The sequence below is a fragment of the Prionailurus bengalensis genome, chromosome F2 (assembly GCF_016509475.1).
Source record: "Prionailurus bengalensis isolate Pbe53 chromosome F2, Fcat_Pben_1.1_paternal_pri, whole genome shotgun sequence".
NCBI lineage: Eukaryota > Metazoa > Chordata > Mammalia > Carnivora > Felidae > Prionailurus > Prionailurus bengalensis.
In genome coordinates, this window is record NC_057353.1 from 3,515,903 (window position 1) to 3,543,477 (window position 27,575).

The 27,575-nt window shown below is 38.2% G+C and overlaps 1 protein-coding gene across 1 annotated transcript in view; it reads left to right on the plus strand.

Moving 5' to 3' along the window:
- SNTG1 (syntrophin gamma 1) overlaps positions 1-27,575 on the plus strand; it is an 888,222-nt gene that overhangs the window by 695,549 nt on the left and 165,098 nt on the right. Inside the window, exon 13 of the mRNA XM_043601045.1 lies at positions 9,428-9,557. Coding sequence (XP_043456980.1) covers positions 9,428-9,557 — 130 coding nt within the window. The remainder of the gene's footprint in view (positions 1-9,427; positions 9,558-27,575) is intronic.

Consider the following 27,575-nt stretch of genomic DNA (forward strand, 5'->3'; position numbering starts at 1 on the left):
TGTACTATATATATTTGAATTTTAGAAAAATAGTATTTATCTCCATGTATCATTCAGTGCTTAGTATGCTTTATGGCTCAAAAGCACTCAATAAATGCTTATTAAATTCATTTTAATGAGGAGGAATTCCATCTCTCTGTTTTTGAGCAGGACTATCATCTACTGCATGCTTTTCAAACAGTATGGAAATCAATAGCAGTGAAATAAAGTCTCTCAATTTACATGGTTACATTTAGACATTCCAATGGGTTTCTAAATGGATTCCGGCAGAATCACTCTTGCCTTTCTGAGAGTGCTCAGCCTTTTTCTTCTGAGGTGAGGATATTTGAGTTGGTGCCATTTTTTTTAGGCATCTATATATGAAGTTTAGTATCCAAGCAGAGGACAAGGATAGGGATTGTGAGAACTTTTGTTCACCATGCAAGAGTCTTATCAAATGAATTGTAATGATAAGGACAAATATGAATGTAGCTCAAGTCTACACTCAGTTCATGATTGCTCATTGAAGGATGGGACTTTCTAGGAATGTATAGTTTAGGGGATCTCAGGAGGAAGCAGAACAGGTGATTGCATAAAATAGAAAAGATAAATAGTGGGAAGAAGAGGCCTAACTGTAATACTATAAAAAAGAATATATTGTAAACAGGGTTTTAACGTGAAGAGAGTGGCTGGCTGTACCAACTACAGAAAAGAAATACTGAAAGGACTCAAAAAGTGATTAATTTTGGAGTGACATAGGCTGGAATCATTTCTAGAGTGAATTGGATTGAAAAATAGTTGGTTATAAGAAGAATATTGACAGTAAAGAAAGGGAAACAGTGTGTAAAGGATATGCTAACATGATGAAGGGGGAAAGAGGGACATGAAATTCAAGACACATCATGGTCAAGTCATGGTTACTGACTGAGGAGAAGGAGTCAATACCAGAGAGGCTAGAAGTGAAATAGCTCCATTTGGGTGTATCATTACCCTTCCTATTTCATTGTTCTCCTGTTACATGGGGTCCCATACACATGGATCCAGTGTGACTGAACTGCTTGACTCTTCCATTTTCATGGATAGGCCAACAGGTCTACAAGGACTGTGCTTCATGTAAACCAGGAACAACCTATGATTTTCAAAAAATAATTAACATTAAGATCTTACTTGATTTCACCTATCCATGAGCCATACAAATATCCCTTTGTCTAGCACAATCTTCGTATATACTCCACTTCCTCACCCTTGGTTTACAAACTGGCCCCCTTACATGAAGGGCAAGGAAAGACCTAAGAAAGAGGAAGACCACTCCAAATTGATGGGTGGCAGGTGTAATAAGAAAAGGAACTTACGAGGTTTGTCTTGGGTGGCTGCAAAATGAATAGATCTCTGCACCCACCCAACAGAATCTTAAAGCTGATATGCAGGCTTTAATTGAGTTCAGTCATGGATACCATCCAGATGGTTTCAACAACACCTTACTTTCTCAAGGCGATATCCCTGGAACAGTTCTCACTGAGGGAATGGTGGGCAGAATGTACATTTCATAGGACAGGGCAGGGGGTAAGGAGCCTTCAGTAGCCTGGGTCTAGCTTGTGTGTCAACTGGCAATCTTGTCCGCTCCATAACCCCTTCTAATACCTCTTCCTACAAAAATTGTCCTGTGGGGTTAATGGAGAAAGTGCAATAACTTCTTCAAGACATATAACTCTCTTGGAGAGCCTGGGTGGTTTAGTCTGGTGAGTGTCCGACTCTTGATTTGGGCTCAGGTCATGATCCCAGGGTCATGGGGTAGAGCCCCATGTCGGGTTCTGTGCTGAGTGTGCATCCTGCTTTAGATTCTCTCTCTCTCAAAGAAAAAAATATAATAAAAATAATAAATAAATAAATAGATAAATAAATAAAATGGATAAGGTGTTTTTTTTTTTAAAAAAATGATAGATAACTCTCTCTCTCTCTCTCTCTCTCTCTCTGGAAAAGCTAAAACTTCTTTTGGATGACTCTGGACCAACTTTGCATAGTTTTTTCAGCCTAGGGAAAGTTATCTTGTCGTATATTCCCTACTTATTTCATTTCTCACGTTTATGACATACTTATTGATACTTCAATGATACAAACCTAACAATTACATTTTAACATTTTCTATAACCAGAGAAGGATAGAGTCCTAGTGAACTTGAGTATCTCTAGAAAATTGAAAAAATGAATAAGCAATAACCCTTAAAAGAGTATATTCTAGTAAGTTTTAGGTGTAGATAAAAGATTTCTGATTGATAAAATTTAAAAAAAAAGATATATTTCCAAAACCCCTAAAATTTTAACAAAACGTACCAGATATATTCAAGAGTTGGAACTCAAGAGTATCTTTTTGGAATGACATGAAGAAAGGCAGGATTCACAAACTGAAGAAAGACAAACTATGGGAGAGATGTTACAAGGAACAGGATTATCCAGTTGTGTGAGATAAATAAGATGACTGCTACATAAGCCAGAGAATCTGCAATGTATATAATGCAGTGAGGGTAGAAAGATAGCAAAGTAGGTCAGAGGTACTAAGGGTCCTGATAACCAAACCAATTGTATCGAGACTCCTTTGCACAAATTATTAACTTCTCCAGGGATGTCTGACACATTAGGAAGAAAAAGCTTTACATTTAGTTAAATTGAAGTTATTGAGTGCTGGTAATTCATAAGGTAGAACAGCTGGAGGAAAACAGCAGGAATTTCTGGGATGGGGAAAAACACAATTGATATGGATGAACAGAGAACTCAGTCTGGGGAGGAATGCAAATATATGCTGAATGGATTTATAGACAAATACAATTAGAAGGGTTAAAAAAGATGAAAAAGAATAAGATAATTAAGTGGTGATGGAAAGGAAAAGGTTATAGTCAAAGAACAAAAAATGTCAGGATTTATGTCTGGCATTGTAACTGTCTTGAATGACAACCATATCTTAAGTTATCAAAAGCAATGGATTGCTAAAATAAAGAAAAGAAAAGAAAAGAAAAGAAAAGATAGATTAGGAAGAAAAAATAAAACATCTGCTTTGTTTGCAGATGGCATGATAATCTGTGTAGAAAATAAAAAAGAATCGACAAAAAAATTTGTGTAACTAGTAAGTGATAACAGCAAGTATGAATGAATATACATACATAATATATATTATATGTATATGAATCTATACGAGGAAAACTACAAAACTGTGGTGAACAAAATCAAAGGAGAATTAAATCAATGGAGAGATATTCCATGTTCATCTATAGGAAATCTTGATATTGTCAAAAGCCTATTGTTCCTAACTTGGAATCTTTAGATTCCATGCAATTTCAGTCAAAATCCTAGCAGGTTATTTTGTGATTTTTTTTTTCTTCAAAGAGTCAGAGCCCAGAATAGCCGATGCAATATTCAAGAACAAGAACAGTTAGACAACTGATACTGCCTGACTTCAAGACTTAGCGAAACCTGTTATAATCCAGATGGTGTGGTACTGCAAAATAATAGACAGATAGATCAATGGAACAGAACAGAAGGCCCAGAAATAGACTCCAAGGGACACAGTCAACTGGTGTTGACAAAGAAGCAAAGACAACACAATGGAGAACAGAGTCTTTTCAACAACTGGTGTTGCAACAACTGGACACCCATATGCAAAATAATGAATCTATACAGGGACCTTATACCTTTCCTAAAAATCAACCCAAAAAGGATCAGAGAGCTAAATATAAAGTATAAAACTACAAAAATTTGGGAAGGTAACGGAGGCAAGAACCTGGATAAACTTGGGTGCGGTGATGATTTTTAGATGCAACACTGAAAGCACGGCCTGTGAAAGAAAGAATTGATTAGCTAGACTCCATTAAAATTAGTAATTTATGTCTACAAAAGATAATGTCAGTAGAATGAGAAGAGAAGCTATGGACTGGGAGAAAATATTTGCAAAAGACAAAAGATTGTTACACAGAAACAAAAGAAAGAAAGAAAGAAAGAAAGAAAGAAAGAAAGAAAGAAAGAAAGAAAGAAGAAAGAAAGAAAGAAGAAAGAAAGAAAGAAAGAAAGAAAGAAAGAAAGAAAGAAAGAAAAAAAGAAAGGAGGGAGGGAGAAGGAAGGAAGGAAAGAGGAAGGAAGAAAAATGGCAGCTCTTAAAACTCAACAATAAGAAAACAAACAACCCCACTAAAAAAGTAGGCCAAAAACGTTAACAGACACCTCACCACAGAAAATATGCAAAGGGAAAGTAAAGGCATGAAAAGATACCCCACATCATATGTTATTGGGGAAATGCAAATTAAAACAACAATGTGATGCCAGCATACCCATCAAAATGACCAGAACCCAAGACAGTGACAACACTAAATGCTAAGGAGGATGTGGGACTCTAGGAACTCATTCACTGCTGGTGGGAACTCACTATGGTCCAGCCGCTTCGGAAGTCATCTGGCAATTTCTTACAAAACTAAACATAACTCTTACCATGTGATCCAATAATCATATTTCTTGGTACTTGGATATTTCATATCCATATTTCTCCTCCATATTTCTTGGAGACAAAACTTATGTCCATACACAAACCTGCACACAGGTGTTTATAGGAGATTTATTCATAATTCCAAAACTTGGAAGCAAGATATCCTTCAGGTGGATGGATATATAAACTATATATTCCTGATAATGGAATGTTATTCAGAACTAAAAGGAAATGGACTATCAAGTGACGAAAAGACATGAGAGTGCCATAAATGCATATTACTAAATGAAATAGTCAATCTGAAATGCCTACATGCTGTGTGATTCCAACCATATGACAGACATTCTAGAAAAGGTAAAACTATGGAGACAGTAAAAAGACTAACGGTTGCTGGGGTAGGGGTGTGAGAGGCAGATAGGGGAAGAAATTAAGAAGCTGAGCAGAGAGGATATTTAATGCAGTGAAAATACTCTGTATGATGTTATTGTGAATGGATACATGCCATCATACCTTTGTCCAAACACACAGAATGCAGATCCAAGAGTGAACCCTAAAGTAAAATATGGACTTTGGGTACTAACGATGTGTCACTCGAGGTTCATCAACTGTAGCAAATGTAGCATCTAGTTGAGGGATGTTGATATTGGGCAGGGAATATATGGGAAATCTCTGTACTTTCCCCTAAGTTTGGCTGTGAACCTAAAACTGCTCTTTAAAAAAGTCTTAAAAATGCAAGAGATGAGGGACAAATGTTGCTATCTTTATTTTACACACAGAGAAATTAGAGGTCAGAAAGTCACATAGAATTAAGTGATTTGCAATAATTTTGCAGGTAATAAATGGAGCGAGACAACAGAAGAGTTTTTTAGACAAGAGGAATACTGGGGAGGGGACGACATAGTTGCATAAAATTGCAGGGCTTGTTTAGGTAATGATGAGTTATTGTGTTTCAAATCATGAAACGAATTGGCTATTTAAACCTTGGAAGATAGGTAACAAACTGGTTTGGGATAGTTCCTCATGTATTTCCCCCAAAAGTTAAGGTTTTGAACCTGAACAATAAAAGCTCTGATGAGGCATTCAACCAAGGTAGCATGCCCAGAGCAGAAATAATCCTGAACTTGGTGAATGTGAATTGAACTCAACAAGAAATAGAACAAATTGATGTAATCACTAACTTAAGTGCTTTTTAAATTTTTTTTTCCTTTCCTTTACCACCCCCCCCCAAATAATTAAGTACCAAATCAAGTAAATGGCCGCTTTTCAACACGGTCTGAATCAATGTTCTCTCCTGGTATACAGAAAACCACTCTCTGGAAGCAGATTCGTATCATTGTTCACCCTGAGTATTGCAATGCCCTCCTACATCCCTCTTGGCTTTATTATCATCTTTTCCCATCTTCTTAACCACCACAGAGAGAGCTATACAAACAGGAGCTTTCCTTCCAATCCTTGAATGTTTCCATTGGCTCCCCCTGACTTTTCAGGATTAGGTAGAAATGCTTTGCAAAGCTCTTAATGATCAGGCTTTACTTTATGGCCAACTACGTGACCTGTCGCTTCTCCATATGCACTTCTTCCAAACCAAACAGCCCGCGTTTCTCTCAACATGTCCCTATTTGCTTTTGGATGAACTATCTCCTATCTGAATGCTTTCCCTTCTCTTGTGCATCGAAACCCTTCGACCAGTGAGATCCCAAACTCTGAAGTAATTTTAATTCTCTCTTCCTCAAATTCCATTTTTTAAAAAGTGTCACAGTCTTTCTAATGCCTTTATAAAGCCCTTGAGCTAATTGCTTTCTTTTTCACTCTGATGAGCACTTTATTTCAGTTCCATATCATATCCCTCTTTAGCAGTCTTAATACTGGTCGCCCTCTATAGAAAGTCGGATAGTTGCCCTCTGGGAACTCTGAGCCCCCTGCCCTGCATACATAACCCTCCTGTTCTGAACCTGCCTGCTTTTCCATGCTGATCCGCCGTCTTCCTCATGGATGTGGCTATCCAGCCACTCCACACTGCTGTATTTCGGTGTCTGTGGTTCTCAGTCTTTGTGCTTTGAAGTGCCTTCTGTCTCTGTTTTCTCCTGTTCCCTCCTCACAAATTTAACGTCTTCCTACATATGCCTTCATGAGGTAGATTCACCAGTGCGTCAAAATGTGAACTATTAACAGTGTTAATCAGACATGTGTGTAAATTTATATGCACATAAGTTATATTGAGAATTATGTACGAACTTTGTAGTCAGCAGAATATTGTTCACACAAAGGGAAACTAAGCTTGTATTTTTAAAAAACGCATTGAAATTCAGCACAGTTTGAGAATAATTTTCATTGCCAGAGCAATGACCCCGAATCCTTAGAAAAATATAAAAATGTTGAGCAGAGAGCGGAAAGTTAATCTGAATTTGAAACTTCAGGTTATCTAACCCTAATATTGTACCTGGTTTTTCAGCACGTGTGTGTTGTGCATGCATGTGGGTATACTAAGAACCATAATTCTGTCTGGGTATCCTCAAGACTGCTACAAATACTGTTCAAGTTTAATGACTCACAATACCAAATAAGAGGTTAATGCAGTCTATTGATTTCAAAATGTATACCATCAAATAAGATGAAGCAAAAAAGCTTTTTTCCTCCTGATGATCTCTAGTCAAAGAAATGCATTTTCTAAAAGCTAAAAATAAAAAGGCAAAAGCACTACAGTTCTTCCTAAGTGCTTCATGTTAAGTCCACTAAACATTCTCAAATATTGCAGTCGGAACCACATATTAATGGATTATTCACAGGAAAATTATTCACGGAGCTTCAGTGATATATGAAAGTTATCTGGATCTCACCAGTTACTCCATAAATACTTGCTAAATCTGTAAAGTACATGATTCTCATTTTCTTCTAGAGGAAATTGTATCACAACTAAGTGAACTAATTTGTCAATATTCTCATTATTTCAATAATGGGCAGAAATATGACCCAGACTATAATTTTATGATCAGCCTATGTTGGAAGAGGTCATACATAAGCAAAAACTATTCAAGTACTTCACTTAAATTCATGAAAGGGTTTCCATCAAATCACTCTGAAAAGTTGAAACAGAATGTAAAAAGTGACATATATGTTAACATATAAGCCTGGATTTATAAAAGATTAGGCCCTCAGAACTATTCTTTCTAGGGACTATGTAACATATGATTACAGAAATTGCAAATTTGATCGAAGTGTATTATCTTAATCAGCTAAAAATATCAAAAGCCGCCATGATTCATTTAAAGCAGAGAGGACAAATATGTTCAGGACATGCTTTAATTTTTAATCAAAGCAATGGTTATGATTGGTTAGCATTGCTCCATAGCAATGGTTAGCATTGCTTTTAATCAAGCAATGGTTATGATAATCAGAGAGCCGAAAGAAACATATATTTCTAAACGCAAATTAGTTCCCATTTTCCATGGATGGTTGAGCTTTCTAGATATTTTAAATGACTTCTTCACTGCAGAATATCAAAATTAAAGCTAAGAAAGACGTGAAGTTATAATATTCTGTTCATGCTGTGCATATTTTTTCTTGTCACAAATTCAAAAGAACATTACTTCAAAGAGACAGACAATAGTTGTACTTTCTGAAGTCTTTTCATGTATTTTTAAGAGAAAACAAAACAAAAAAAAAGCATACTTGAACCCTTCCCTGTTCCAGTTGAAAGTGCTTGGTCAAGGGTATCAGAGCAGATTTCTCTAAAAATGTCAGTGATTTGGATGCAGAGTGCCTTAGAAGTGAAAGCTTTAGCTTGCGCCCAGTTCCCAGATACGGACTGGTGTCATGGGAAGAAAAGGTGACACAGGTACTGAATTGAGCCAGATCTATGCTCTGTGGGTGTCCTTTCTTTGTTTAGGAAAGTCAATCCTGCCTACCACCCACCGATGCCTAGTTACAAAACGCAGAAAACAGAAAAGGTACTTATTAAGAGAAAAAGATATGCATTTATATAATTTACAAGGCCTTTGAATGCTGAACTACAGACCTTTTCTATTTCTTCATAATTGGCTGAGATTTAATATAGTTTGTGCATTTCCCAAAGGGTATCATGTTGCACAACACACTAATTCTCAAGCCCAAGCCATTTGGCTAGCTTCCATTCATTTTGAAATTTTTATCAACTCCTGTCCATTAAGCTCATATCTAAATATGCAAGGACTTGATACAGAGAAAAAACAATCATTAAAGCTGTAGGGAGCCACTCTGAACTCTATAGGACTTTGGTGAACAATTTAGGATGGCATCATTTAATTTCCTCTAACAACAGCAATGACAACACATCAACAAAAAAGCCCTAAGGATATTTATACTGGCCTTTGGATTTTAAAGAAAAGTTTGGTTGTTATCAAAATGTATGACATGCACATAAATTCAGAGAAAATGTACACCTGAGGTGAAGCTATGAACATCTTGTCCAAATCATCTTTGAGAAGAAAAAACGGAGACTGAACATGGTTTACAACCTAGCAAAATTCTGCAGCTCGTGACGTCAGGTGATTTTTATATATGGGTTTCATATCTGTGTGTCTTTTTTTTTTTGATCTTTCCATTGTAAATCAGGAAATGCATTGAAAGATGTGAAGAGGAGAGGCTGTCAGCCAAAGTAATAGATAAACGTCCATGTATATTTTTATGGTAAACTGGGAAAAGAATCCTTCTGACATGTCTTAGCTATGCTTCCATTTATATAACATCCATTTTACGACTCAAGTTTTTTTCTGAATGCGTCTGAATCTCAAGATAACTTTCTACTAATTCAAAATATGTCATCTGGGTTCATACTTGGTGCTCCATTTAAACTCAGAGATATTTATAAAGAGAAATACGCAAATACGGATTTGAAGCTCTATTTGTATTGTGGAAGAGAAGACCTTTCCACAGATTCTATTTCGAGTTGCAAACAGATAAATGAGACGATGTTTTGATCTGATTTGTTCTGATATGTCTGCAGGCAAAATGCTTTTCAAGTCATTGCTGTGGACGGGGTCTGCAGTGGGATTATTCAGTGCCTCTCTGCTGAAGACTGTATTGACTGGCTACAAGCAATAGCAACCAATATTTCAAACCTCACAAAGCACAATGTAAGTAGCAATTCGAGGAATATCTGGCCATAGAGTTTCTCAACTGTGGTAAATTTCTCCAGTATATATGTAACTTTACAGCAACTCCTTGGTGTTTATCTAAGAGTGAGCCACGTTATATCCCTCCTGAAAGCTATTCTGCGATACTTATTTGAAGAAAATCACTTTATCTTGAGAGTTTTAGCTCAATATATCAGTTCGAGAATACCTTCACATTCAAGTTTTCATTCCCAAACACCATAAACATCAACGTGAGTTAAGTAAGTGAAAATATTTAGCATTCAATCACTAAACACTTGTATATGTAAGTAAAAGTATTCTGAACTAAAGCCGTGCTGAATTTCGAGACAGCATTATTGAGTTTCCTTTAGTGATTTTATAATCGCAGCTGGAACTGTTTGAAGGGGAGGGTGCAAGACTCAGCATGGAGACTGAAGGTCCCTCCTGGGACGATTCTGGCACAGAAATGGTCAGACGATACATTCCGGGATCCAGCAAACTCCCCCGTTAGTGCTGTGTCTATATTACCAAGAACGGCTTCTCCACCTTTTTCTCTGTTTTTCTATTCCAACTTTTCTTCCCCCATTCTGATCTCTTCCTGATCTCTATCTTCTCATCACTATTCTTTCATGACCTAATCGATCGTTTCCCCCCCTTACTTCTAGCAGTATTGTCTATCAAAACATGCAAAACTGTAAACGTCACTTCATTGAGTACTGATGCAGGTCATTAAAGATTATTCGATCTGATGCAAGATTATTCTGTTGCAAAACCAATACCGGTTATCATCCAAACTTTTGTCTTCGTATGCTCCTCCGAGCACAACTCCTCTACACCGTGTTAGTCCGAAGGAAGATTCAGAGGCCAAGCATGTAAATGGTCAAGCAGAAACATGTAACCCTTTCTCAAACTCATGGACATACAAAACTCTCCTCACCCAAGTGACCCTGCAGACCCAAGTATCTTTGCAGAGATTTTGCTTTCAAATCTAGGCAGGAGCGTGGCCATGCAGGTGTCTCCTGGGGGCACGTTGAAGGGATTATCTGGGAGGGACAAGGATAGGGATGGGACACTTGGGTGTTCAGCCTTTCCTTGCAGTGCCAAATGGTTTTCAGATGGCTGTCTACTTCGCCCCTTTCACTCTGTGGTTTCAGGTCTCTTTCTACAGATCACCTCAGCACTCCATGTCATTCTGTCTTTTGAAATTTTGGTTACTTGGTATGTGTGAAAATGAGGTCTCATTGTGGTGTTAATGAAGGGAGAGGATTTTGGTTTTTTTTCTTTTTTTTTTTTTATGGTGCCTGAATGGTAGCAAATATACCAAGCCTTACTCGGGGACATCGCTCAGCAGGGAGACCTGTTCTGGGCATATCTGGCTTGGGCAGGAGTGACCCCCCCTCCCCCACAACACCTTGTCTTTGCCAATCTGTTGATTTCATCATGTCTAAATTGCAGAAGATGACAAGAGATTTCAGACTGGCAAAAAAAAAATGCAGTGCTTCTCTAAGGATTATGCCTCTCCTCCTCTGTTACATTGTTTTTTTTTAGGAATGTTTTTAGGGATAAAGTGCTATGAAGTACAGACTTTGTATTTCATTACATGCAGTCATTAGAGTGCCTAAAAATGAGCCAAGATCCTACGTTTATGAGAACAAAGTATTTTTGAAAGAACAGAACGTTAAATTTTAAATCCAAAGTGTTTCTCTTCCTAGATCCAAATTTGCAATGACCCCAAATCCTAGGAACATTCTCAAGAAAACTGTTTCTTTGGAATGTTAAGTTTAGTTAGCCTGCTGTGACCCAGAAGACAAGCATATGAAAAGAAAGGGAAGATGCAAATGTGTCTGTTCTCTGTTGGCATAGAGAAGAACAAACCAGATTTTGCTGCTTGTTTTTCACCCTCCGTGAGAAGTACTTGCCATGACAGGTGACTTTCTTACCCTATGCTGAGAGGTCCACGTGTCTAGTATGATAATGTCGCTGTGGTAAAGTAATCGAGTTGTTCTTACACATCCTTGTGATTACTGTGTGTCCTTTCGATCTTGTAGTCAGTGCTCGTGCAAAAGTACTACTATCGCAATGAACTCTCGTGTATCCGTAATGCAACATACATGCGGGAAGGTCATTAGGCATAACAATCATATGTGAAAGTTAGGTTGACTTCCGTGAAACACAATGGCTGCCCTGATGATACAACTGATCTCGTTGGTTCCTATGAAGAAAGAAATGGTACAGATTGAGAGGAGCTCGAAAAGCTTTGTGTAGCCTAGTTGGATCATTCTAATTCTCTTAATTTTTTATTCTAGGAAAGATAGAAATAGTCCCTTGCAGAAGGATGTAGAAGTATTTTGTTTCTGTCTCTGCAAATACTTCAAGGGTGTGTGAGCTTATGTAAGTGAAATTCTGGATAGTTTACCTGCTATTAATAGACGCAGAAAGGTAAACACGGAGATAGATTACCTCAGGGAGTTTCATTCGGGAGATTAGGCTGCATAAGCGTAAAGTTGAAAAAAAAAAAGACCAACTGGAAAATGCATATAAAATGTTACGTTAAAATGTAAAAGCAAAAATCATGCTACTGAAAGGATATAAAAATATACGTCCTCAAAATGATTAGAAGGAAAAAAGAGAAGTATTAAAATCTCATTATAGAAACTTTTTAATAATGAATCATATTTCAGTAATTGGACTAACTGGAGAATATATGTAGGAGAAGTTTAGAGGAAAGAAACAAACACACACAAAACTCTCTACTGGAATTATTACAGCACTGTGCTACCACTTGCTAATTCTTTGGTTACTGATTTCCAGCAGTAATAATTGTTAAATGGGGAGACGTTCATACCTGCTTTATGTGGAAATTCCATTGTGTTTGCTGTCTGAAAGCATTATTTGTTTCAGAAGGTCACTGAATATAATAGTTCAAAATATGTAGGCAAACACTTTCTATTTCAATTTAGCGCTATTCAAGGTGACTCCAAAATATTTACAGTGCATTTAGCAAATGGCATACAGTAGAAGATGCTTCAGGGACCTGCCTTAAATCTGTGCTCGCACAGAAGCCCATTCATTCTACTTAACTTTTATGCTCACACATTGGAAAGGAAGGAACGGCAGAGGCTACGGTTTACTGGGTTCGGTTCCAGCAAGGCCTAAACCAGCTCTCTCGGGGCATTTGCTGTTATTTTGGGTAAAGCAGACTTGAACAGATTTGTAAACTTTAAATTCCTGAAATTGTGAAAAACTGTACTTGCTTCACGTTAATACTTTTTAAACTTCTTTTCTCCCTTTTATTATTTTACCAAATACATGGTCAAGTGTCTGTACAAAGTTATTAATTTTTATTTCCATGATCCAGCCAAATTAAATATGGAAGGTCCTAAAATATGAGGATGTTGCCATGGGGTGAAACTCTTGGGAACCTTGGTCGGGGGAAATGTATTTTGCACGTAGAAGGAATGTGAGTGATTGGGGGCCAACTAGCAGACTTTAAAAGATGACTCCCTATTTTGTCAACGACCTGCCTTATGCAACCCTCTCCCTTGATGCACAGGCTGGATAGTGAGTTGAGAAGCAGGTGCTTCCCTGTCAGAATTTCAGAAGACGTTGCAGTTTCAACCGACCTGATTACAACCTTGTGAGAAACCCAGAGAGAGAGGACCCAGCTAGCATCACCTGGTTTCCTGACTACAGAAGATACAAGATAGTAAATGTTTTGTTACGTCACTAAGTGTTGGAGTTACACGTTTCATAGCGGTAGGGAATGACACCTGTTTCCTAGAGTAGAGCCACTGTGACAAATAACTACAAACTTGGTAGCTTAAAATGACATAAATTTATTTTCTCACGGTTCTGGAAGTCAGAAGTCCGAAGTCAAAGTGTTATCAGGGCTGCATCTGGAGGTTCTAGAGGAAAATCTCTCCTCTCTTCTTCCAGCTTCAGGTAGCAATCAGCATTTCTTCCCTCCGTGGCTCAGGACCACATCCCTGTAATCTCTGCCTCCATGGTAACACCACCTCTCCCTCTGTGTTTCTGTTCTCCTTCATTCCTTCATGTATATCTTATAAAGACACTAGTCATTGGATTTGGTGTTCACTCAGATAATCCAGGATGATCTCACCCTAAGATCCTTAACTTAATTATATCTACAAGATATCTTTTCTCAAGAGCACCTGGGTGGCTCAGTTGGTTGAGTGACCGATTCCTGATTTTGGCTCGGGTCATGATCCCAGGGTCATGGACTCAAGCCCTGCGTCAGGCTCCATGCTAAGCCTGCTTAAGATTCTCTCCCTCCTTCTGTCCCTCTCCCCCACTAGCGCTCTCTCTCTCTTTTCCTGTCTCTCTCTCAAATAAAATAAAACATCGGTCTATGTGTCTGTTCTTGTGCCAGTACCATACTGTCTTGATGACTACAAGCTTGAAGTCCAGAACTGTGATGCCTCCAGCTTTGGTTTTCTTTTTCAACATTATTTTGTCTATTTGGGGTCTTTTCTGGTTCCATACAAATTTTAGGTTTGTCTGTTCTAGCCCTGTGAAGAATGCTGGTGTTATTTTGATAGGGATTTCATTGAATGTGTAGATTGCTTTGGATAGTATCGACATTTTATCAATATTTGTTCTTCCTATCCATGAACATGGAATATTTTCCCATTTCTTTGTGTCTTCTTAAGCTTTCTATGGTTTTCAGCATACAGATCTTTTACCTCTTTGATTAGGTTCATTCCTAGGTACCCTATGATTTTTGATGCAGTTGTAAATGAGATCAATTCCCTGATATCTCTTTCTGCTGCTGCACTATTGGTGTGTTGGAATTCAACCAATTTCTGTACACTGGCTTCCTATCTTGAGACTTTGCTGAATTCGTGTATCAGTTCTAGAAGTTTTTTGGTGGAGTCTTTCAGGTTTTCCATGTAGAATAACATGTCATCTGCAAAAAATGAAAGTTTGACTTCTTCCTTGCCAATTCAGATGCCTTTTATTTCTTTTGTTGCCCGACTGCCACGGCTAGGACTTCCAGCACTATGTTGAACAACAGTGTGAGAGTGGACATCCCTGTCTTGTTCCTGATCTCAGGGGGAAAGCTCTCAGTTTTTGCCTATTGAGGATGATATTAGCTGTGGGCCTTTCATATGTGGCTTTTATGATGTTGAAGTGTGTTCCTTTTATCCTTACTTTCTTGACAGTCTTTATCAACTTGAATTGAAATTAAAAATAATAGTAATATGAGAAAATTTAAAATATTGAAATAAAAAATTAAAAATAGAACAAACAAAGAAAGGATCCTTTTTCTGAATAAAGAAACGTTTATGAGTTACAGGAATTTGATGTGGATATCTTCTTTTTTGTTGTTTTGTTTAGTGGGGAGGGCAGTCATTTTTTGGCATATTGCAAAAACTAATATGGCAGACAAACAACAATTTAGATTCAGACATTATGTTCTGACTTATTTTCCAAGGGAATGTATCTAATATCAGCTGAGTTTTCAAAGTCTTTATTCTGCACTGTGTGAGAATGAGCCTAGAATTTCTTTCAATTCATACATCGAATTAGGGTATCCACTTCCCCCTCCTGTTCCTCTCTAGGCCTGGCTCCCAGGGAGTAACTGTCCTTGATCTTCTCAGAAAATCAGAGCGTCTCTCAAACTGTAGCCTCCCGCACTGTCTGGCCTTTCCTCATGATGAAATCCTCGTACAGGGCAAAACAGCATGAAAAAGAAGAGAAAACAAATAATAAGGATCCTTCTATAAAGGGGACCCCTCTTTCTCGTTCCTGTATTCTAAAGGGTGGGTTTTCTCTTGGGATTTCCAGGCGCCACAGCATTAGTAACAAGCAACTGCTGGACAGCCTGGCATCGGAGCAGGCTTCTGAGCCCAAAAGAGAAAATGCCATGAGCGCTCTTTCCAGAACCCACGACTTACATGGGGCCTCTAGTCAGAAAGGTTAGCTTTTCCCACAGTTTGGTTGTTCATGGTCTAGTGTGTCTTGATCCTCATGTCACCTCTGGAAAATAAAGGAAGCAAAACCGAAACAAAGCAAACATGGGAAACCCACTATAATTATATCCGTTATTTAATTTTTACTTCTGTCCCCACTGTCCTTGTTATTTTCTCTTGAAAAACGTTCAGGGAATCACCTTTTGTGCTTTGCCCACTGTATTTAGTGATGACATGGGAGACATGAGTTGCAGGGGGCTTTTTTTATTTTTAATTTTTTGTCTAAAACTGGAGGCAATAGTTCATTTTAAAAGAAATAAATGTAAGCAAAAAGGCAATTGAAGGATATGCGAAGTGTACTAAAAGAAAATAATTGTTCCCCTATCTTGACATATCCTGGAAATATCTTTTCAAGGTCCAAGTAAAGGGCACCTGGCTGGCTCAGTCTGTTAAGCACCTGACTCTTGATCTTGGCTCAGGTTACCATCTCATGGTTCATGAGATCAAGCCCCCTTGTCAGTCGCCACATTGACAGCGCCTAACCTGCTTGGGATCCTCTCTGTCCCTCTTTCCTTTCCCTTCCCCCGCTCTCTCATGCACACACACTTTCTCTCTCAAAATAAATAACTGTGGGAACGAATAAATAGTAAGGAAGTGATAAGCATGTGAATTTAGATGAACATCATAAAAACAATATTACTTTTTTCTTGAGGTATTAAGATAAATAAACATAATTAAAATACATCCCAAAGCAATAACATGTATGCCCCAAAGAAGTCAATGTAGTTAATATTAAGCCCGATAGGTCAATAATAGGTGTTGTGTTGGTTAGAGGAAACCCTGACATAATAGGCAGAGTATGTAACTTACAGATTAACCAAGGAACAAATGAGAAAATAATGTTAACACACTGAAAGAATTCCACAGAAAAGAAAAGGAAAGAAAAATAAAATAGGACAAGCTGGACAGGCAGGAAGCACAAAGTAGGATGGTGATTTAAGTCCAAATATATCAAGTATTTACAATGGAGTTAAATAGACCAAACTGTCTAGTTGTATGGGAAGATTGTCAACTGGACAACAATAATATCAATAAAAGTAACATTTATGTATTTCTTACAAGAGAAAGTATAAAATCAAGATATTAGCACAACAAAAATACAAGTATAGAAGAATGCAGTGCAAACAATAATTAAACATAGGTGTGGCAGCTTTGTTGATATCAGGTAAGGTGAACTTTATGGCAAATACATTACCAAAGATGGAGATGGTTGCTTCCTAATAATAAATATTCAATTCACTCGGTAAAGGAAGTAAAGGCAAGCATTAGTGTCACATGGAATAAAGAGTAGCTATCATCTGGGATCGAGGAGGAAGAAAAAGTCCAATTCCAGAGCTAGAACCACAATATAGTTAAGGCATATTTATGACAAAAAGGAAAGAAATATTACAGACTGTGAGATCACAAGAGGAAAGTAACTGATTCATGCAGCTCTTCATTTTAGCCAGGAGAGGGTCATTATCACATTTTCCCATCACATGCAGGTAGAAATCTCCCATTAAACCATTCACTGAGCACTGAGTCTGGGATGCCTCCCCAACAACGCCCAGGAGTGGAGCACATTGGAGTTATCTGCCTATTAAAACCTATCAGCTTCTCTCACTGCAATTCCTTAAGGCCAAAATAGTTCATCTCAGATTCTCACTATCCGATATCCATCCCATATAGACCCTTTAAATGTTAACCGCCCCACCAAAAAAACGGGCAAGCAAGCATTCACTTTAAATATTCCTAATTTTTGGGGTGCCTGGGTGGCTCAGTCAGTTAAGCGGCCGACTTCAGCTCAGGTCATGATCTCGCAGTCCGTGAGTTCAAGCTCCGCGTCGGGCTCTGTGCTGACAGCTCAGAGCCTGGAGCCTGTTTCAGATTCTGTGTCTCCCTCTCTCTGACCCTCCCCTGTTCATGCTCTGTCTCTCCCTGTCTCAAAAATAAATAAATGTTAAAAAACATTTTAAAAAATCCCTAATTTTTAATCAAGTTTTAAAAACTAATTGAAAATAAATTAAAAAATATGATTTAGTCTATAACTCAAAACCAGCCCTTAAACTTGTTTTGTTTTATCAGATTTTTACTCTGTGCATCTGTGATGGGCAAATAAGGCCTCCCCAAAATGCCTATGCCCTAATTTCTAGAACCTGTGAGTGTGTGATGTCACATGGCCAAGAAAGTTAAGGTTGTAGTTGGAATTCATTTTGCTAATCAGCTGACCTTCAAATAAATTGAGCACGCTGGATGATCCAGATGTGTCCAATGTAATCACTAATGTCTTTAAAAGTGGAAGAAAGCAAAAAGAGAGAATTTTGGAAATGGCAGCCTGAGGAGCTGGTCTGACATTGCTGGCCCTGAAGAGGCAGGAAAGGACCGGAACTTGAAGAAATCCAGGAAGCCAGTAGAAGCTGCCAGAGATGAAGGGATGTTGCCCCTCCAGAACCTCTAGAAAGGAACACATCTCTGGCAGCACCTTGATTTTATGCCAGTGTGACCTGTTTAGGACCTCTGACCTACAGAACTGTAAGATAAGAGATCAGTGTTTTGTTTTCAAGCCACTAAGTTTGTGGTAATTTGTGATTGCAACAAGAGAAAACTAACGCAGCATCTAGATAAACCCATTACATTTCTTTTCACCTCATCTAAATCTCATGTTTTAATCTGAAAAGCATACCTCTGGTCTTAACACATTTAGCTTTTTCCAAATAGCTATAAAATTCACTCCTTAAATTCTTAAAACTTTGGAATCATTATCTGGTTTTAGAATGGCTATGGAGAAGAGGTCCTGGCCATGCTGTCCACCATAGATGATTCCTGTGGACGTCTATTATCTGGCCATACTTCCCTGTCCCTCATAAATCTCCACGTTTCCTAATAGGTGTCTGATAAACGAATGTGGGTTTTTTTTTTCTTTTTTGAAATAAACCTTCTTCATCTAACTCCCTGAACGACTACCTAAGAGGCAAGAGTAGAAAAGTGCAGTGGACCAGAGAGTCAGGAATAAATAGACTGTAATGCATACATCTGATTGCAAATCAAGGCAAATACATTTGAATACATCTATATTGATTGCCCAACAGCCATGACTGTCTTATGAACATTTTTACGTGCGGTCCTCAAACCTTCTCATTAGAAGGGACCGTGGAGATCATCTAGCCCCAGCTCCCACCCAAGTACGAAATATCTCCTGCCACAGTCCCTTCGGAGGACTCTTTCTGGAAATCTTTCAATGACAAGAAAGCCACGGCTTCACAATGTGGCGACCAAATCTTTGACAACTCAGTATCAGGAAACCTTCCTTAGGCTGAATAAAATTCTCTCTCCTGTAGCTTTTATCCATTTGTACTAGGTCTGCCTTGGGAAAGCCACGCAATAATTGAAATTTCTCTTTTACTTGGCAACTCTCCAAATATAAAAGGGCAAGTATTGTATGGCACAGGCTGGTTTTTTGTTGTTTTTTTTTTTTTCAATGGAAATATCACTGGTGCCTTCCTCCCCAGGCTTTCCCATCCTGGTCACTGCCCCTGGACATAGAAACCCTTTAGAATAAGTAGAGTATTAATTACATATTTAAGTTCTCATTACTGACATTACCATGAACTCCAGTTTCTTAAAGTTTCATTATAATCTTGGCATGTATTTATTGAATTTTCAGCATTCATTTACATCTAATCGTATACTGAAAACATTCAATGACATTACATCTTATTATAATGATTGATCAAGGTTTGTGTTTTCTCATTAACTGATATTATATACTACATTAGCAGTAGGGAAAAAAATTCAAAGTTTAAGTGTGTGTTTTACGTCTAAACACATTTATGAGTCAGAAAACCTGGTTCTTGATTTGGTGGCACAAATTACAAAATACTCCAAGTGATGCGAGCAACCTATACTCAACCGTTTAAGAAAACGTTCAGTTCCTAGGTCTCTTAACTTTTCAAAGATTGATTTGTCATTGTTCTTGCCTTCCTTACTAGACAACAATGAGATTCAAATAAGATATTTCTGCAGCTGCTAACTACCATAGCCTATAATGCATAATGTTAAAGAGCAGTACTATATTAACATTAATATAAGCCTAATATTTTACCCCACATTTTTTACAAGAAGGTCATACAATGGAAATTCAACAAAATGTTGTGGATACTAGTAAATTGATAAAAATACAAGAGTGCTAAAGATATGTTTTCTTTCTTGATGTTGGTTCTTAATATGCAAAGTGACTTCCCTTCCATGTACAGAATGGAAAGGGGAAAGATGTCTAACTTTAAAATAGAGACACCTAAAAACCATAACCACAGCCAAGCGTTCAAAGTTGGCTTTAACAGTTATAGTGATGTTGATAGTATGTACCCTTGAGATGGTGTAGTAAAAATGGCACTTTACCTCCTCTGTGGTCTTCCTCCCACAAATCCATAACATCTGTTGTCTCATGAGAAAAGTATTTAAAAAAGGCCAGCTGAGGAATCTACAAAATACTTGACCATGACTCCTCAAAAGTGATGTCATAAAAACAAGGAAAGCCTGAAAAACTGTCACAGCCAAGAGTAGCCTAAGGAGACATGATGACTATACATGTAATATGGTATCCTGGGGGAGATTCTGGAAGAGAAAAAGGATATTATATAAAAACTAAGGGAATCTTAATAAAATATGGACCTTAGTTAATAACATATATTGATATTGGTTTATTAATTTTAATAAATGTTCCATAGTAGTGAATCGTGTGGTGCTGATAAGAGCCCAACCTGTGTGTGTGGTATATGGGAGTTGTAATTGTTGGACTTTTTCTGTAAATCTATAAAACTGCTATTTAAAACAATGTTTAATGTTTATTTTTGAGAGAGAAACAGAGCATGGGTGGGGGAGGGACAGAGAGAGAGGGAGACACAGAATCCAAAGCAGGCTCCAGGCTCTGAGCTGTCAGCACAGAGCCCGATGTGGGGCTCGAACTCACAAACGGTGAAATCATGATCTGAGCCTGAGTCAGACGCTCAACCAACTGAGCCACTCAGGTGCCCCTAAAACTGCTTTTTTTTTAAATTCAAGTATGAGTAACATACAGTGTTATAGTAGTTTCAGGTGTACAAGAGAACGATTTCATAATCCCATACATTACTCAGTGCTCATCAAGGTAAATGTACTCATAATCCCCTTTCTCTATTTCCCCATCCCTCTATCTACCTCCCCTCTGGCAACCACCAGTTTGTTCCCTGAATTTAAAAGTCTGGTTTTGTGTCTTTTTTTTTCTTTGCTTATTTGTTTTGTTTCTTAAATTCCACATATGATGGCCAATAAATCCAAAACTATTTCCAAATAAAATGTTCACTTTAAAGAATTCATAAGTGGAGCATCTTGGTGGCTCAGTGGGTTAAGCGTCTGACTCTTGGCTTTGGCTTAGGTCATGATCTCATGGTCTGTGGGCTTGGGCCCCACATCAGGCTCTGCAGTGAAGGATGGAGCCTGCCTGGGATTCTCAATCTCTCTCTCTCTCTCTGCATCCTCCCTACTCTCTCGTTCTCAAAAATAAATAGATTAAAAAAAATAAAGTGTGTGTGTATATGTATATATATATATATATAATGTAAATATATACAATGTAAATATATGTATTTATTTATATTATATATTTAAATTAATATCAGATATTAACATATTTTGGAGATAATTGTCAGCTTCTGGATTTATTCATCCATTTATGCACTCAAATATTTTTCAGGGACTGTTTTGTCAATTTGCTAGGGATTGGTACTTTAATTTTGAGCAAAATGAATAGTCTTTGTCTTTGTGGAGCAAAGAATCCAGTGGGGAAAGGCAACATTAATTAAATAAGCACAGAAGCAAATGTGGAATAACAACTATCATAGATGGCGTGAAAAAGTGTTATGAGAGGTTAAATCTGTAAGAGGATAATCTCCTAAAGTTGATACATGAATAATGAATAAGAATAAAATAGGTGAATTAGTGGAGAAAGACGTCTTATGCAGAGATCATAGTATCTATCTATACAAGAGAAAAAAGTCAAAGGACTCCATGACAGCAATGAATCTCATTTAATTTGGAAGTTGTCACTGGTGGTGGATAAAATGAAAATGTTTAGATCAAGATAAGTGAGTTTTTCATAAATCTCTATTTTTAAAGAACAAGTTATTAATTTGATATATATATTCCTTTTATATCTGTGTGTTAAGTGCCCATTACGTATGAAATAATGATTATCCATAGAAGTTTTGTTTAATTTGATATGTGTGTGTAATAAAATAACAGAATGCGTATGCTTTGGCATCCTACCAGACTATTTCAAGTTTTGGGGTGCCTGGGTGGCTCAGGTGGTTAAGCATCTGACTTTAGCTCAGGTCATGGGCTTGCAATCCATGAGTTCAAACACCACGTCGGGCTCTGGGCTGACAGCTCAGAGCCTGGAGCCTGCTTCAGTTTCTGTGTCTCCCTCTCTCTCTCTCTCTCTCTGACCCTTCCCCACTCACACTCTGTCTCTCTCTTTCTCAAAAATAAACTTTAAAACAAATTTCTTTTAAAGTTTTAATGCTCCAGGATCTATATATCTCCATATTGTTGAGCTAGAGCCTTACCAAATAGGGCAGGTCTAGATATATCCCTAAAATGACTGGAAACTTCAAAATTATTAACCCCAGCTCACTGAATACAAAGGCTGGATGGGAATCATTAAGAAGAGGTTGGATTTTTAGAGAGTCCCCCAGACCATTCTTCGAATGTCTTGAAGGCTGGTCTCATCTAACTCCAGAACCTTTGTAATATTAATTGACTAGATTACAAAAACTCCACACACTCATGCACGCACACACAAGATACGGTAGTAAAAACAAACATACAAGATCAAGGTAACAGAAAAGACTATAGCTGGACCTAAAAGGAGGAAGAAGTATAACTTCAAAACACTCTGTGGTTTGATCAAAGGCAATCAGGATGGATGCTTTTGCAGAAGAGTTCTTGCAATGAGCAAAAAGCATGGCCTCTGGTGTCATCAGCCTGGCTATGAAGTCCTAGCTTCTCGGCCTGAGTTATAGGGTAGGGGCTTCATATCCCTCCTCATAAGGAGGCACTAAGTTAGTTTCAGTCAATGTGAGGGTTAACGAAGACAATACTTTGAACATCGCAGCCCTGAAGTGATGCTGAGACATTTGCCATTTTTATCTCTCTCTAGTTGCATTCTACATGTAATGTTTTAATCCATGAGCCATCAATAATAGGATCGATTTGCTTATTGTATGTGGGGCAGCCTCCTTCCTTTTGTCGAATAGCCATTTGAGATTCTGAAAGATGGTTGTTTGAGTAAAAGAAAATTGACGAAACTGAACATAATGAGTTAAAATGAATGTCTCATGGTGACTACACCATTAAGCAGCTACGGTTTTAGGCCAGCCAGAGGTCTACACCACAGTTCTCTCAAGTTTAAAAGAAATAGAGGAGATAGGTAAAATGCATAGCTCTCTTTCTGCCAGTGTCTCATAAATCCAGCCTTTCCAACACCCTCTACTACTATACTACTGCACTAATCCTAATGGATAAACAGTTTCATTTGACATCTCTAAGGTTAACTGCACATAAAGGAATCACTTCTTCTTTTCTGTACTGTTTCATACATATATATATGTATGTATATGTGTGTGTATGTATGTATATATATGTGTGCATATGTATGTGTGTATACATATATATATATATATATATATATATATATATTCTCAGCATGTATTTCCTTTCTTGGAATGAAATGTATAACTTGAAATGGATTACCTGTGTGTATATGCATGTAGATGATAGATAGGTAATTGTATATTTCTACCCTTAAATGTTCATTGAAACTTAGTATAATCTTAAATAAGAATGTGTGATCGCACACGAGACAATCTCAAAATATATCAAATTCACATTGTATTATGTTAAAGAGAATAGATTCTCTTTTCCAAATGTTTATATCAGTGGCGAGTAAGAGAAACTCCTTAGGGTGGCTACTGAAAGAGTGAATAATTGGGTTTTGTCCCCAGTTGACAAGAATTCTGGACGGTGACATTTACTAGCTTTATTCCAGTGGTTCAAGGAAGGCGCCAAGAACCCATCTTCTAGCTGTGCATATTATTGCCCTCCACCACGTTTAGAGTGTTGACTTTTACCTTGTTCGCACCTCCTGATCACACAAGGGCTTCAACCGTTCTCGAAATCATTTTAGTGTTTGGAACAGGAAAGAAAGGGAAGAAGGGTAAGTAGCACCAGCTACATATCTCCCCTTTCATCAAGCTAAGAGAAAATTTACCAGAAGCCCTTTAGTGCACTATGGCTCACTTCTCATTCCCATGACAATTCGGGGTCGGGGCAGGGAGGTGAAAGGGGCTAGTCTCTACCATTTGTAGTGTTTACAGTGGGATACGACTGAAGAAGAGAAGATTGTAAATAGCTTTTGAGACAGATAAGCAACAATAATCTACCACATTACTTAATATTAAAAACATAGTGGGGCGCCTGAGTGGCTCAGTCAGTTGAGCGTCCGGCTTCGGCTCAGGTTATGATCTCACGGTTCATGAGTTCAAGCCCCTCATCGGGCTCTGTGCTGACAGCTCAGAGCTGGAACCTGCTTCGGATTCTGTGTCTCCCTCTCTCTCTTTGCCCCTCCCCCACTCACACTCTTGTTTTTCTGTCTCTCAAAATTGAATAAACATTTAAAAAATTATCATTAAAAACATACTAATCCTAAAGTTTAATGCATATATAGCCAATACCCTCTCTGATTTTTGTGGATCAGTCTTTCAGCTCTCTCTCTTGCTCTCTCTCTCTCCTACACACACACACACACACACACACACTCACACACTCACACACCCTTAATCAGTCATCTGAGTTGACTCGGCAGGCATTTCACTCATCTTTCATGTTTTGCGCATTTACTTTCAGAGATGAAAACAAAATTCTTTGGGGAATCCTATGTTTAATTCATAAAGATCTGCAACATTAGATGGCAGACACATATGTGCAAGTTGAAAAACAGAATATTTTTTCCCTAAAATTGTTGGTTGTGAAAAGCGAAAGGAAAAAGTATTGTGTCTGCCACGTTGAAAAGACCTGACGAAGCTTGTAGGTGACTTGAAAGTCGCGACAACATAAAGCTGAGCACAAAGAAGATTTACCGATGACGAACGAAAGGCGACGATCAGAGGTTGTAGGGTGTCGCTCTGACAGGCATGGATGTCACTGAAGTAGACTTTTTCTTCCTTTTTATAGCTGCTGACATTTCTGAGTCCTTAGATGTACTTTTCCGTGCTAGCATGTTGTTGTTTTCTACATTGTTTTTCCCCATGCACCAAAATCTGAACGTCAGACAGCAGGTGTCGACTGAAAATGGGTCGTAGAGTGAAATCAAACAAGCGCAGAGTCCGTAATTTAATTCGGAATAACACCAAGGGCAAATTTGGGCATTCCACTGACGTATTTTTGACATCAGATTTTTGCTTTTTGCACAATTAGAGTTTATTTTGGCATGTTATGTCAGGAGATATTTCAATAAAATAACCTACTTTGTTTCTTGAAAACCTACTAACACTTCAAGCTCTTCAATTTTGGATACTAGACAATGTTAGCCGGTTTTCCTCTGTGCAACCTGCTTTGATGTTAGCTGAATAACGCGATCATGCTCACCTGGGGCAGTGCTACGGGACACAGCTGACATAGCATCCTTGATCCAGCGGACTCTGCCCACACAGCCCGTCCCCTTCACCCAATAGGACTCATTCTTTTGCCTTTCTTCCTGGCCAGAGTATTCCCAGTTCTTAATGTTCTCATAGTCTCAGAACCGTAGGAACTTCCCAGGGAGCCTCAGCTTAACACACCTACCCCTTTTTAGCCACCCACAAGGCCTAGGGCCGGAGTTCAAGATGGCCTTCATCATGCCCATGCGAAAAGAGCTGATCCCTCTGGGCCCACTAGCTGCCCCTACACTAATGGTAACTCAGTAGGAACCTGCAGCACCTGATTCCCGTGGAGCACACACTATCCAATGAGGGACAAGGGCCAAAATGGACCTAGCTTACAAAGTGATGGCACTTCCTCAACAGGTGAACTATTTGGAAATGCAGGAATTGCATAAGGCTCTGCAGGTGTATCACACTTGGTTGAACACCAGCAAGGTTCCATGGGGCAAGGTGAGGGCAAACTCAGTGACTCAGGCGACTCACCACCTTGTGTTTGCATTCTGCTGTCCCGTCTTGCTTCTTTTTACCTTTCACCCTTCCTTCCTTGGGATTGAACATTCTCCCTCAATAAAGGTTTAGCATATATGACTTCCTCATGCTATATTTCTAGGGAAGCAAGACTAAGGAAATACCCTTTACCTCTAACTATTCATTACAGGATACTAAGCATTCCCTGGGGGGAGACATTCTTACCTAAGTAGTGCAATATGAGAGAGAAGGTGTAAATGAAGTGTGTTTAGTACCCTTAGGTACTAAGGCGGATGAAGGGCCATTAGGAAATTATGCATGGAATCATTTTGAGTTTGCAGTTCAACTGAATACATCTTAGAAGACCCCTCATTCTAAAATGTAGCTTAAAAGCTGAGGGCATCTGACCAGGGTGCAGAGGTGGCTACAAATATCCCTGAGGATTGAGTCTGAATTATTGAGTATAAACACTGTGTATTTTCTTCATTAAGAATCCTGCCTAATAATTTTGCAATGGTAAACCTAGTGTTTTCACCTATGATTGATACTGACATATTAAAAAATGACTTTCATCACTTTCTGAAACCACAGTTCCTATACTGTGCAGGCACACCTACCCTACAATCCATTTTTCCTCTTTTTTTTTTTTTTTAACTTTTATAGCGTCTTACACCACCTGTTGTAACACTCATCTCATCCCGAAAACTGGGAATTATTTTCTAATTTTGTAAGCAATTTATTTATTTTGAGAGAGAGAAAAAGTGTGAGTTGGGGAGGGGCAGAGAGACAGGGACAGAGAGAGAATTCCAAGCAGGTTTCACACTGCCAGCCTGATGCGGGGTTCGAACCCATGAACCATGAGACGATGACCCGAGCCAAAGTCAGACGCTTAACCAACTGAGCCACCCAGGTGCCCCCTCCCAAAAAAACTTAGAATTATTTGTTGCATGTTTTTTCAATACTTTCAGCTTTTAGGCTTTTAATTCATACTCAGATTAGGTCAGTGATATAGATAGATATGTGTGTGTTATATATATGGCATATATCATGTGTATGTTAATCTGAAAGACAATGATAGTAAAATTGAAAACTTCTTGTGCTAGGAAGAATAAAATTTAAGAAAATTCATTTACATATAATGCCTAATCATCCTGAAGTATTGATTTACTGTTAATAGATATGTTTTAATATTTTAATTGTTTTTTAATTTTTTAAAATTTATTTATTTCTGGGAGAGAGAGAGCACAAGCAGAGAGAGAGGGACAAGAGAGAGAGGGAGACACAGAATCTGAAGCAGGCTCCAGGCTCTGAGCTGTCAGCACAGAGCCCGGCATGGGGCTCGAACCCACAAATTGTGAGATCATGACCTGAGCCGAAGTCGGACGCCCAACCAACTTAGCCACCCAGGCACCCCAGTAGATACGTTTTTAAAAGCAACGTGGCATACTTTCAAAGTTATATTCGTAGGGATGGGGAATAACCAAGGTAGCAAGGACCTATTATCCATATCCGGAAAAAAAAGGCATGAAAATTATGAGCTGAAATGTGCGAAGTTATGTGGGCTCCTGAGGCAAAAATCATTTTTTGATGCTTCCCTCTACATGGCAAAGGCAGCGTTTTATCAGCAGCTGCAGAATAGACATATTGCCTTATGTACCCACATACTAATGTCATTAGTCGTCAGGTGAATTTATATCTATAGAATAAAAATCTTAGTCCTCACACATCTGTGAAATAATATTGGCCACAAATCTCTAAGGGAATTGGAGGATTGTTTCTTGCTTCCATAAGAATGATGTGCTTGGGTCAATCTTCAAAATTGATTTCCATGGAAAAATATACAT